The sequence below is a fragment of the Cervus canadensis genome, chromosome 16, assembly GCF_019320065.1.
Source record: "Cervus canadensis isolate Bull #8, Minnesota chromosome 16, ASM1932006v1, whole genome shotgun sequence".
In the NCBI taxonomy this organism is placed as follows: Eukaryota; Metazoa; Chordata; class Mammalia; order Artiodactyla; family Cervidae; genus Cervus; species Cervus canadensis.
Genome location: NC_057401.1, coordinates 12,129,825 through 12,144,102, shown reverse-complemented (window position 1 = coordinate 12,144,102; position 14,278 = coordinate 12,129,825). Strand labels below are relative to the sequence as shown.

The following is a 14,278-nucleotide window of genomic DNA, read 5'->3' as shown; positions in this document are numbered from 1 at the left end:
ATATCAGGTGTTCGGTGTTGTCATTATGATCAGCTGTCTATGTAGGCATTTAATCTCTTTCACACAGGAATCTGCGATAAGCAACAAGATGAAGGGGAGAGAGCAGTTAAACTCTCTCCTACCTTCATCTACAAAGCCAGGTTGCTGCTTCCTCCTTCCCGGGCCCCTGACCATTCTCCCCATGGCTGCTAGAACAGATGAAACAAATCAAAATGCCTTTGAGGAGTCTGGTGCTTCCCTCTGCTTAATTTAAACCCCAATCAAGCCTAATTATCAGAACCATATTACTTGCCGGCAATAATTCGCTTTGGGTACAACTCAGAGCTGAGTTGAAAATTTTATTTTGCCTTCAGAAAATTGGTTTACTTTTAAATTTCACCCCCCAGATTTCCCTGCGGAAAATTGGTCCTCTTAATTTAGGTATCTTGTAATTTTTCTCATTAAAAAAAGTATGGCATGTGATATCATTAAATTTTTTTTTTCTAAATTGAAGTGACTTAAGTGGGTTGACATATGTGCCGCAGCATAATTGTGCTGTGTTTTTGGAGCTCAAGTCAGTAATTACAGCCATAAACTTATTGTCACTGGTAGAATATGTTAACTGGTCTTCGACACAAAATTCATTAATTTGAATCAATATGTAATGTTCTGAAATGCTCTAACAAAGGGTCGTTGACAGATATAATACGGTCTCAGACCCAAACATTTCTCTGTGAATGGCGGTAAATGTAAACATTCTCTAAATAGCAGGTCAGTAGTGTGATTCCCAAAACACACACATTATGAAGTCTGAAAGAAATCTGAACTATGACATGATGCCAGTAATTGAATTCACTTGTTTTTAAAACAGGATGTCCTGGATATTTTTGATCTTTACAACATAGAGCTAACTTTCAGAGAAGGTCTTGGAATTTCAAGCGTTCAGATGCATCATGCCTCCTGACAGATGGGGATGCTGGTCCAGGGAGGCTGAGTGACTGACTGGGAGGAGATCAGCCCCCAGCTTGTCTTTTCCCACTGCCCCTCAGAGAGTGCCAGAATGCCCTTCTCCTTGGAATCTTAGCGCATTAGATGCAGACTAGCTTTTCTACTTTCCTAATGTGAAATAACTTTAAAAGGCAAATGGAAATGTGCCAGGGTTGGGAAGTAAATTTGAATTCAAAGCAAGAGTTTCATCAGAAATCCAATCCCAGGGTTTTCTTTTGATTTGACACTGCAGACCTACCAAAATTACCTTAATGTGAAACCTTGACAAAAGAAAAATCCCCGTCATTAGATACGTGGTGCTTCACAGATAGTATCTAGTTCACCCTTTCAGCATTTCTGCGAATCGAAACCCAGAGAAGAAAGGTGCCACGTGACTTCAGAGGGGCGTGTCCACCGTGCACAGTGCTAATGCACAGCCCAGGTTCGGTGCAGCCAGGGCCAGTTTGAAGGTGGAACAACACATGCTGGGGAGTAAACTGGGACCTGGGAGAGGAGCGGAGGGGAAGCTGCCCCTTTTGTCTTTTCCTTGGCCGCCAATCAGTTTGCACCTCTCTCTCTCTCCCCCCATCCCCTCCCCTTTTCCCCCTCCCCTGACTCTCTCCCATCCTTTCCCACCACTCTCTCCCTCTCCTTTCCCCCACTTCCTCTTCCTCTCGTGTCCCCTCTCCTCGTCTCCATCCACCTTCCTCCTTGCTCCCTTCCTCTCTACCTCTATCCCCCTACTTAAGGGGACACCTGCCTCTCCCTTTTGTCTTTGGGGTGTCTAGTTGGGTTTGGCCCAGTGGAGGAGCGGTGATTGGAGGAAAGGAGGCAGAAATAGAAAAGGTGATGGAAGTCACTGTTCTCTGGAGGGATTCTCTTCTTAAGATGACCTTCCAAACCTAGCTCTCCTTTTCAGGTCTTGGAAGCAGATCTCTCCCTTTTGTCTTCTGACCTAGGGGAGGTGAAGGAACCCTCCTGCTAAGTAATTCCTGTATCTGATTTTCTCAGACCACCTCCTAAGGGTGCCCTCTATTTCCTGCAGAAACTGACTGAAACGCGGGGTATGGGTGAGCTGATGCTTCATTTAAATACATGTGCTTCATTTATCATTTTGATAATTGTTTAAAATTACTTATCCAGCATCTACCAAGGGGCAGAACTATTAAGACAAAGTTCCTGGCATCACAGAGCTTACAGAAAAAAAGACAAACACGTACAAGTTACCATCAATCAGTAATAACTGTTAGGAAGTAAAGGAGGACAGGGGAAAGGGAGTTGTCGACTTAAAAAAATACACAACGTGAGAGTTGCGAGTTAAGTTTTATTTGAGGCAGAATGAGGACTGCAACCTGGGAGTCGGCACCTCAGGTAGCTCTGAGAACCTGCTCCAAAGAGGCGGGGTGGGAGATCAGCATATAAGTGATTTTGGTGAAGGGGGAATACATGCAATCAAGCACATATTTTTTTCAGGTTTCTGCTAGTCACAAACAGCAGTCATCACCATGAAGGATTTTAGTGCTTTTCCAGATATAAGGAGATACAAGAAACGGGCTCATAATTGGCTCCTTGAAGTATCTAACTGGCTGAAGACCTGTCCTGACAGTTTTTCCCTCAGCACCTGCTTGCATGCTTAGTTGCTCAGTCCTGTCTGACTCTTTGCGACCCCATGGACTGTAGCCCACCAGGCTCCTTTGTCCGTGGGGAATCTTCAGGTAAGAATACTGGAGTGGGTTGCCATGCCCTCCTCCAGAGGATCTTCTTCCCAACCCAGGGATCGAACCCAGGTCTCCTTCATTGCAGGTGGATTCTTTACCACCCGAGTCACCAAGGAAGCCCTCCCTGAGCGTAGAGTACCTCATTTCTGATCTCCACTCTGAGCTCCTTTCCTGGGGTGTTGAAAATCAGCAGCTGTAGCAGCACATGATTTAATCCCTTGTAGAGGTAGATGGCAAGTGCCAAGGTGTAGTTTCCTATCCCCTTAGAAGAGGGGATAGGAAAAGTTTCCAGAATGGAGTGAATAGGCGGTAATTTGCAAAAATTTAAAAAAAAAAAAAAAAAAAAAAAGGAGCTTTTTCTCAGTAAGGGGCATCTCTAGGACCCTGAGCTGGGAAGGTGCTTAGAGGGCTCTAGGAATAGCACAAAGACCAGTGTGACTGGAGTGAGTGAGGGGGAGCCCCTGGAACTCAGAAAACATGCAGGGTGGGTTGCCTGATGCCTTATACGATCCAGAAGGACTTGGGGCGACTGGAAAGGAAAGGTATGGAGAATCTGGAGAATAGTGATGTTATTTATATATTTTATTAGGGTGACTTTGTCTGCTATTGGGAGGACAAACTCTTCAGAGGCCCAAAGTAGCAGAACACAGATAGGAGCCTATTGCTGGCATCTGGATGAGCTGGGTGGTATTATCGGGTACAATTGCATCTCCCTCCAGATATGTTGAAGTCATACTCCTTCTTCTTGAGAATTTGTCCTTATTTGGACATAGGGCCTTAACAGTCAGTGATCAAGTCAGTAAGAATTTTTTGCGTGATCTCTAATCTAGTATAACTAATGTCCTTACAGTTAAGGAGATGTTTGGATGTAGCGACAGATGCGCAGAAAGGAAAGGTTAAGAGACATGGGACAAAGATGGCCGTCTAGAGGCCAAGGAGAGAGGCTGGAACAGTCTCCCCTCACCGCCCTCAGGAGAAGCCAGCCTTGCTGACACCTTGATTTTAGATTTCTAGCCTCTAGAACTGTGAGATGGTAGAATCCTGTTGTTTAAGCCACCCCATTTGTGGAATTTTGTCATAGCAGCCCTAGGAACCAAATACAGAGAAATGACTTGGAAGAGATTGATAATGGTCAGAAGGGTGGAATGTGAGATACACTCTGAAGTTAACACCAGGAGGATTGGCTGGATTGAAGAGGAGTTGTGGGGTTGGTGTTGGGCCCGTGGGAACTGAGTTTAAGGGTGGGATGGCCAGTGACCCCTAGTTCATTGGGTGAGTGGTGGTGCCCTTTCCTGGAGATTAGGAACACTGAGGATGACAGAAGTCCAGAATTGGGTCAGGGACTTGTGAGTTTGCAGTCCCTGCCTGACATCCCAGAGTGTGCAGTTATAGAGTGGGGGAGATGTCATAGCAGAGTCATGAATGGTGACCACTCCCGCCCCCCACAAACACTGCAGGGCCTGGCCTGTTCACGCCCGTGAGCTGCGACTCCCGGTGCCGTGGACTCCGCGGGTGCCCAGAGATGATTCTGTCAGCACACAGATGCTTTATATGATGTTTAATGTATTTTTCTTAATGTTTGTATGCCCAGTCATGTCCAACTCTTTGTGACCCCATGAACTGTAGCCCACCAGGCTCCTCTGTCCATGGGATTTCCCAGGCAAGAATACTGGAGTGAGGTGCCTTTTCCTCCTCCAGGAGATCTTCCTGAACCAGGGATTAAACCCACGTTTCCTGTGTCTCCTGCATTGCCAGGTGGATTCTTTACCACTGCATCACCCGGGAAGTCCTTATTTTCTTAATATATGCTAGAAAAAAAATGTAACTAGCACAACCAAGCCATGATTTCAAGATGTTATTACTTAGGCCATCATTAAAATTTGAATATATAAGTTTTTAATAACCAGAGTCATCTTTTTAAAGAAAATAATTAAGAAATGAGTAGTATTACATATGTAGCAGGTGTAATAGTATACATTATATCTGGGTATGGGGGAAAAAGATAAACGACTAAAGTTTGGGACCCAGTCTAAAGCATTTGTAAGGAGTTCCTGTCATGATTCCTATCTCATGACAGTTTTTGTTTGTTTTTTGGCCACATACCATGCAGGGATCTTAGTTCCTAGACCAGGGATCAAACCTGAGCCCCTGCAGTGGAAGAGCAGGGTCTTAACTGCTTTGTTCTGTTTTGTTTTTTATTTTGTTTTGACTGCAGGTCAAATCAATAGACTTAGTAGTAGAGACCAGCATTTGTTTAAAAAAGAGTTAAACTAGATCAGAAAGTAGAGCATACTGCTGGTGGTATTTGGAGGCATAATTTCATGATGCAAAATATCTTTCTCAACGAACATCGCAGTGAGAAGTTAGAAAGTCTCTGGGTTTGCTTTCATAGTTGCAAGTATCACTTCCCCTGTCCTGTTTTGCTAACTCTCCTCTTGAGCCAACTTGGAAAACTTGGGTTTGTAAGGAGACAAGAAAAAATGATGTACTTTCATCTTTACAAGGTCATGAATAGTTTTCATAACTATTTCATAGGAGGTTTTCATAAATTACTGTGAGATTAGTTCCATGGGTTTTAGAAGCCTATGATATCATTATTGAAAATGTATTATATAGCCCGTTTCTTCCATGTTCATTTGGGTTTCTGATCCCTCTTTTGATACACCTGGTAATTGCTAGAGCTCCTCAGCTTGTGAATTCTTCCAATCGATTTATTTGCATAGTGTTTTTTGACTTCGTGGTCCTAGATTGCTTTATTGATGTGCCTTTACCAGGACCTGTTTGCAATAGCTTTGTTGTACATACTTAAGTAAAATGTTGAGTAAGAACTTTGATTGGAAGTGAAATATATTTATTCAAACGAAAGGATGTCTTAGGGTTGTGTGAAAATGCGTATTCTTATACAAGAGTGCATGTGATTCTTTTCAGGATTAAAACTCCTTTGAATGGGTTTTTAAGAAGTCCTCTAGGAGCCCTTGCAGCAACTGTGTGATATTTCTTTTTTTTTTCCTTATGATAAAATATCTAGGCTGGAGATGTCTAATGATATATTTCTTTAAAAAATAATGCCAAAATTGTACATACACTTAGTTTTAAATTTTCCCTGTGGCTCTAATTTTGAGATAGAGTAGCTTATACCTGATTTAAAGACTTAGGCGTTTAAATAATCTGATGTCAGCCACTGAATTCATTGGGCACCCATTAATTCACACCTGATATACTGTTTTCCTCAGGGCATTCTTGTAAATTTGTTTATGTGATGCAAATTAGGCTAAAGTACTACCCTATCAGATCTGCAATGTTTAGGGAACAATAATTTCTCTAAAAGTATGGTTTGCAGTGCTCAGGGATATTTGTATTTCTAAAATGACTTACTTAACAGGAGAAGCCTTGATAAAAGTATTTAGCGTGGAGCTGATAGATGTCTCATTAAGTTTCCAGATTATGCACATGTCAACCCTTCTTTAGTCATCTTTCAGTAGTTTATTTACATAACTGAGGGCTGCTACTTTTATTAGTGATGGTTATCACAGCAAAATGATTTGGTAAGTTGACCTACGTGATAGAAGATGCTTCTGCTTCTAGAACCCTCCTCCTTGGCCCGCTACCTTGGCAGTTAAGAGCCCCTTTTTACATATGTAAATAAGTCATTCAGTTGAGAGTCCCTTTGGATCCAAGGTCCAATCTGTTATTTTGCTGATGTTGATGACATTAGCAGAAATGGCAACCCACTCCAGTATTCTTGCCTGGAGAATCCTATTGACGGAAGAGCCTGGTAGCCTGCAGTCCACGGGGTCGCAGAGTCGGACACCACTGAGCGACTTCACTTCACTAAAGGGTACCAAGAGACTGAAGTCTCAGCCTGGAATGACCGATACCAGAGACCAAAGGCTCTCTTTTAAGAGGAGAAGTGGATTCTTGGGACTAAGAATTTAGGAAAAGAAAATAAAGAAATAAATTTTGTCTTGAATGTTGGCCTGAGTGATAGAATTTAATGTTTCTCTTGAACGTGGCCAGCTATAAAAATGAATATGCTGTATAAGGATGTTGGTTTCATGACATCCTATTTTTGAGAGCCCTGTTTCCTATTTAAAGAATGTAAAATATTTCATAATTGAACTCATGAAGTTGACTTTTCTCAGATATGTGTTGTTTGTACCTTCTTTTTTTTTTTCATTTATTTTTATTAGTTGGAGGCTAATTACTTTACAATATTGTAGTGGTTTTTGCCATACATTGACATGAATGTACCTGTCTTGAATGTGGGAATCTGGCTTAAAATAAGAAAGGAAAACTTTTAAATTAAGGTCTCCCTAAAGTGAAGAAAGCAGCATGTTCAGTCTGTAATGAATTGAGTTCTTCTCAAAGGTTCCTATCTAGGGCATAGCTATGGCCACCTTTCTACAAGGCCCTAGTAACTCAATACATGAGCCACTGACCATGACCAACTTTTTTGTCAACAATAGAATACAGTGTGACTGTTTTTGAAAATTAAGATTAGGTTAAAACATGAGTCATATGGAGAAAAACTCACTGTGAGCTGTTCAGAATTCCCTTATTTATATTCCATATGCAATTCATTAAAATGACATTAATACTCCAGGCTGTTCTTTGGTTTCTATTAAGATGTATTACTGAAAAAGAGAAAAAGATGTATTACTGGAATCTGTGTAAATATATTGATTATCTCATAGGCCTATTTGTTCACCACAAGCAGACTATTGTAACAGAGTCGGTGTACCTGATAATAAATGAGACAAAATGGAGACCAGGTTTTAAAAACCCACTGGCCCCCTCCATCCCCCTTAAAGGATGTGCTTGTGCTCTTTAAACCAGCCTTTCACTAACTGGGAGTTTAAGATTGAGGTTCTCAGTTTAATATCAACATCTGCCCCCTGCTGAGTTCATGGTGCAATTAGCTAATTAAAAAAAAAAAATAAGATTTTTCACCTTGAAGTCAGAAGAAGAGCAATAAACCACAGACTTAGGATTTAGTTAATTTGCACATTGACTGTAATTGTGTATTTAACTCCAAGATTATTAACTTTTTTTTTCCTGATGAGTGGGAGCCTGGCACTGCACACTGGAACTCTTGAATCAGTTATAATCATTCCATAGGGAGCTTGATAAGGGCAGATAATTCTATAGATATATTAATGAGGATAATTATTTATTTACATCTGGTAACTTTTTTAAGGAGAAAAAACCTTAAAATCACTTTCTGATAAACCATTAAATTTAAAGGAGACTTCAGGTTAAATAAATAATCTGTGATTTAAAAAAAAAACTATTTCTCATGTAAAAATCTATTGATTCTATTGAATAGAAAGTCATACTCAATTTTTGTTTGTTTGTTTTTCCAAATATTCAGTGACTTAATGAGAACAATTTCTGCTGTCAAAGCTTTCAGTATCTTTTCTAGGTCAACTAAGATTTAAAAATATTGCCTTGCATTTTTTTTTTCCGGAAGAGGGTAGGGAAAGAATGCATGTTGGCAGGACAGTTAGTAGGAAAAACGTACTCCTGACTTGCAATCTGCTACTTATGACATTTCCTTTTTGAAAGGTAAGCGTTACGCTTTGGATGCTGAAGCAGTGATGGTTGGCAATTCAAGTGGGTGTGATTGATCCATGTCTTTAAAGTAATAGCACTGTTATTCTTAGAAGAAAAAAAGGAAAGAACTCTCAAGTATGGTAATACAGACCCTGCGTTTTTACTAATGGAGAGTCTTTTCTCTCTCTTTTGTGAGCAGATGCTAACACTCATCTGACAGATATTTCACTCCCTGTCTAGATGCTCACTTGGGCCAAGGGCTTTACTTCCAGGGGTTTACTGAGCCCGTCTCTCTGTTGCTTTCATCTCCCTGTCCCTGAAGTCACTGCCCACAGTGGATTGTGCTTGCTTCTTAAATTCTTGTTTACTGTTGCCCAACTTTGAAAAAAGGAGAAGTGAAACTCTATTCCATTCATGGGGGCCCCTATTCCAAACTTTTCCTTTAAAATACAGTTGCTTGGGTTTCCTTTGGTGTGTGTGTTTGACATGGAATGAACAGTGGGAGGTGTTAAGTCTTTCTCTGTGGTCCATTTGTCATGTGTGTGTGTGTATGTGTGTGTGTGTTTACAAGGGTTGATCTAAGGAAAAGACCGCCCTTCTACACAGGTTAGGTTATAAACTTAATTCTCAATCTCTGAGCCAATAAAACTTAATTGCAGGGATAGAGCTTGTGGAGGCTGCCAGATACCAGGAATTCTGCCAGGATGATGAAGAGAGGAGCTTCTAAGCCAAGAGAGTTTTCATGATTTGGGGAAAGATTGTAATTTCTGTATCTTTTTGGTGTGAACCACATGAGTGGCAGGTTTAAGAATGTATTCTGCTACTCTAGGAAGAATGACTTCATGTTCAACAAAATCATGCTTCAGTTTTCCTTAATATCCTTGATACAGTTAGAGACAATATCAGGTAACAGGAAAATGCAGACTCGATGGGAAATGTGATACTGGCCTGTGTTTGTGACTATCACACACATACATATGCAAGGCCATTTTTAATAAAATGACTTGCACATGGCATGCACCTATCTGTGTGTGTGTGGGGTGAGGGGGAGTCGTGTCGTGTGTTTTTATTGCTGGATTTTAGCTGAAACAGACAAGTACAGTGCTGTTAAACGCTGTCCTTCTCCCTTTTCTGACCATTTCCCCATCATCCCACGCCCCGCCTTCTCCTCTCCCACCTCGTTCATCCCCATCTTCCATTCCCTGTCAGGAAGGGCAGCCTCCGAAGAGTCATTTCAACTCAGCCCGACATCGCCAGAGACTAGTGGACCCCGCTGCTTCAAAAGTGAGTGTGCCCTGGCGCATGGCGCGTGGCGGTGTGGTCCCTGTGAGGAAGAGGGGGCTGTGGGCCTTTGTTTATGCTGGTGCCTTTGATGGCCTTAGAGGAGGCAAGGTCTTCTCTACTGATTGGGGACCGTCCACATCAGAGGAGCGGTGGTGTGGAGCCGCCAGTCCTGGAAACCAGCAAAACCCTGATGAGCGGCCCCCGCTGGTTTCTGTGATTGTAAATACTCCCCCCACGGCCAGTTTCAAGCAGCGTGTGACAAAGGTGGCCTCAGGGCTGGGCAGAGGTGCCCATAGAGCTCTGTTATATCCAGACACAATTGACACACTTCCACGTTAAAATATAGCAAAATAATTAGGAAGTGAACTGTTTTGGGTATCTCTTATCTTTATTTTCAATATAATGTATTTCATTGGAAGGTTTAGATAGTTTTAATCAACAGTAATGACTGTTTTTAACAACCAGCTTGTAAAATTACTGAAAATTTTACCAAGTTGGTGTATGTGGACTCTAGTAGAGCAGTTCCACATGTGATATATTTGTTGAGAATAGTCTCAAGCCACTTTCATCATGTTCAGCTCTTATGGTCTACAGGAAAGTGGCTGAGGTTTTGAGCAAGGATTTGCTCTTCCTACACAGCTTGAGTAAGTTGCAAGTCTGTTCTGCTGCACACAGACTTTTATTAAAGAGACATTTGCTGGCAAACAGGCACAGAATATTTCTGCAGCCTGTCCTGTAAACTCAGTGGAGGGCTCTGCGCTCAAGCCTTTTAGGTGCTCCAGCCAGATCTCCTTGGAAGGTTCCACTTAGGGTGGAGGACCTGACAACACTCTGGAGACAGGATGCTCTTGTTTCTATGGTGGGCATCATTCACTGGAGCCCATCTGCCCCAGCTGCTGAACATAAGGCCATGGCACAGCGGGGTGTCAGACCTCAGGGTCCGATTTACAGACCTTTGTAGATTCTTAGGCTCTGTTCATGCAAGGGTAGAAAATATCTGTACACTGACTTTGCCAGTTCCCTTACCTTAAATACCACTAGTGTCAACAATGAAAGCCTGTTTCTAACATCCATTTTATTGACCAGGAGACCACTGATTTTGATTTCAGCAATGAAAACCCATTTCAGTATGAGCACACGCGCACACTGGTGTGACTGCGACACAGATACCTCTGATGTAATGCTAGTTGACCCCCCTGGGGAGCCAGTGATTAGGATATAATTTTTAATCAATATATAATATTACATTGCCTATGTGGAAGTATTTGGAAGTGGCCCCCAAATGTCATAGCACTTTGTGACATTTAGCTAGTACCTGGGGTGTCTCCTCCACCCTCCCAAGTTCTAAACAACTCAGTTTGACTCAGGATCCTTATGATGAAGTCATGAAAGTTTGTGAGGAGAAAAAATAAACTAGCTCTGAATAAGTTGGATGGTTCCATCATGTAAGAGGTGAATCTTGCTAAGGTGAATTGCCTAGCTCAGATTGCTCAGGTGAATCTTACCTAGCTCAGAGACCAGGTCCTTCTCAGACCCAGCCTAAGAGTTTTCATCAATGAGGCAGTAAAACATCCTGTGATTAAGTGTATCCCCTGTTATACCCAGCGTGTTCTTCTTGGTCAGTGGTGTGTTAAGGACTCAACTTGGCACATGCTTTTGCTCCTCCTCTTTCTTTTTTCCTATGTTTGTTTCATTCTGCCTTGGCATTTTCAGAAATACTACTGTGCCTCACCATGCAAAGTGTTGTCTGTTATACTATAAATTAGACAGGTTTCTTCTATTGAGTCTTTGTTGTTCCGTTTTGTCTTGAGTGAAAATCGTGGCTTCTTTTTCTAGACACGCTCTAAGAAGAGCTCATTAAACTGCTAAAAAGATGATGTCTGGTGCCTTAACGTGCTGTGTGAATAGGTTCAGCCAATATTCACAAATAGGCTTTAAAGGTCAAATCCTTTCTTCCCCCAAATACTAGAAATTTAAGAAAGGCCTAAAATTTTTTTCTAACCTTAGGAACTGATGAGGGGAAACACATTTGCCGTGTGGATTGGTTACTTGGGTAATGAATATAAAGTGGAAAAGTGCATTAGTGTGGCCAGTGACCTTTCGTTATAAGCACATTGGTGCTTAGACTCTACACCGCATTACCTTCAGCTCAGTAACCTGAGTTGCTATAAAGAACCCTGGCAGATTCTGGGGTCAGTAATAACTTACAGTAAACCAGCTACTAAAGTTTCTGAGAATGTGGATTCTGTTGAGTCAGCATCGCAATCTGGGGAGAAGTGTGATCAAGCAGAGGCACTTGGCTTCCCATTAGCAGCATGGAGTGGTGAGGAAGGACTGCGATGTGCATTAGGCTTTGTCATAAACCAGCTCCGTGACTGTGGGCCGCCACGTAACATCGAGCCCCCGTGGCTCAAGGCTCTCTCCTCTATGAAGTGTGTGTGTGTGCTAAGTCGCTTTAGTCGTGTCTGACTCTTTGCGCCCCTATGGACTGTAGCCTGCCAGGCTTCTCGGTCCACGGGATTCTCCAGGCAGGAATACTAGAGTGGGTTGCCATTTCCTTTTCCAGGGGATCTTCCCAACCCAGGGATCGAACCTGCATCTTTTATATCTCCTGCACTGGCAGGCAGGTTCTTTACCACTAGCGCCACTTGGGAAGCCCATAAAGTGAAAGTCACTCAGTCGTGTCTGACTCTTTGTGACGCCATAGGCTGTATAGTCCATGGAATTCTCCATGACAGAATACTGGAGTGGGTAGCCTTTCCCTTCCCCAGGGGATCTTTTCAACCCAGGTCTTCCACATTGCAGGCGAATTCTTCACCAGATGAGCCACAAGGGAAGCCCTCTATTAAATGAGAGTTTATTAAATACTCTCTTAACCAAATTATGGAATTATGTTTCTTTTTCATCAAGGCTTTTCATAGCTAGATACTTTGCCATTTAATCTGAGATTTTTGAATGACGTTTCTCAGTCCTAAAAATCCTTTAGAAACAGCGTTTTTCCTCATGAATTCCAAAGCATTATTTGTGGGCAGTCTTGTATCAGTGTCTTCAATGTATGCTAGTTTTTTAAACAGAATTGCTTTAAAGTTGTGGGGGAAAATATGGACCAGAAACAAGAGGCTCATTTTCTACTCAGGGAGTTGGCTTTTTTTTTTAAGCCTGAATTTTTAAATCTTAGTCTTCGAAAGCTTTTGAAAGTGGTTTGAGTATAGGAAAACAAGCTCTTGAATCTGTTTTATTTGAATAAGAGTTAGAGTGAAGGAGAAATCAAAGGTAAGTAATGTAGCTCTGATTGGCTAAACTTGTCCACTGGGAATTTCTAAAATATATTTCATTTGGAGAATATGCTCACCTGTCTATCCCCCAGTATGAACCCTTCACACAGTAAATGAACAAAGAAGAAAACAGGCAGCAGGAATAATAGTTCAAAGACCACCGAACAGTTATTTGTGGAGCTGGTAAAGAATTCTGTTAAATAAAAATCAGTTTGATATGGGAGCATCAGGGACATGATCTGGGGAGGCAGGAGGTGGACAGAAAAGAACACAAGAGTGTACAGAGGATTAGTTTTCAAATCTCCTGGCATTTGAGCACAAAAGAATGATGAAGATTTATTCTAGATGAGCTGTCATTTTTCATTGAAAGCTTTGCTGGTCCAGAATAAATAGGTTCATAGAGATCGTATTGAAAGTTTGAGCATGTAACAATAAGTAGTGCTGGGCATAGCATCTAATAAGTTTCAAAACCATAAAGTGTTGTAATATTCTATCCTCTTAAAAAAAAAAAAAAGCCTCCCTAAATGGACAGATATTCCAGCTAACCAAAACCCTGCGTATGATTCTAAGATACATCATTTCAGTATGCCATAGGGCTTGAAAATCCTTTATACTAATTCTCAACGAGTTCTCTGCCTTTTTCTAATGAGAATAAGGTTTATAAAACCTGGGCTCTCCTGCTGGGAAAATCAGCCCTGAGCTATCTCAGGGCAGACCGTCTTCTTTTCTCACTAATATAAACCTTTTAGGATTGATCCTTTTTTTCATTTTATCTCTCTGAAGAGTAAATGTCTCTGGGACCTTAGAAACCCATTGTTTGGAGGAGGCAAAAGGCTGCATTGACCAGGGGTCATAGTTGCAAACATGATGTAGAATAAAACCATGGAAATCAATGTGTTTCTTTCTTTAATGACAAAAGAAATAGGTTGATTTTTTTTTTAAGCACTAAGGGGATAGGTTTTAAAATATTGAATATCTACATTTTAGAGCCTTATTATGGATCGAATTTTTGGATGGTAATTAACACCTTCCTAGTCCCAAGAGTTTCAAGTGTTAAAGGATTATATCTGCTTTTTTGGAGGATGTGATACTTGTTACTATATTTAAGGAGATATTAATAGAAAGATGGGGAAGGGGCTGGGAAGATTGGTTGCCATAATTATTCTGGGAATATTTTAGTTATATAAAATGCTGTTACAATGTAAACTTTTTATTGGTTTTTACAAAAGATTTTAGGGGTAGTACATTGCTGATAGAAAATTTTGAGGCAGTTTATAGTTTTTGTTTGTACATCAGCTGTCTACGAATTGCTTTTGGTCCTGGCTAAAATGGGTGTTGATCTCATATCTGAAACTTAATAGCTGTGACATTGGGGCAGTTACTTAATTACCCTAAGAAAGCCTCAGTTTCTTTATCTGAGAACAAAATAATATCCATCTCATGGGATTGTTTTGAGGATTAAATGGGAGAATGTATAAAAAG

General features: G+C 41.3%; 1 protein-coding gene across 1 annotated transcript in view; it reads left to right on the top strand.

Moving 5' to 3' along the window:
* Positions 1-14,278, top strand: part of MAST4 (microtubule associated serine/threonine kinase family member 4) — a 608,649-nt gene that overhangs the window by 276,726 nt on the left and 317,645 nt on the right. Inside the window, exon 4 of the mRNA XM_043488941.1 lies at positions 9,447-9,521. Coding sequence (XP_043344876.1) covers positions 9,447-9,521 — 75 coding nt within the window. The remainder of the gene's footprint in view (positions 1-9,446; positions 9,522-14,278) is intronic.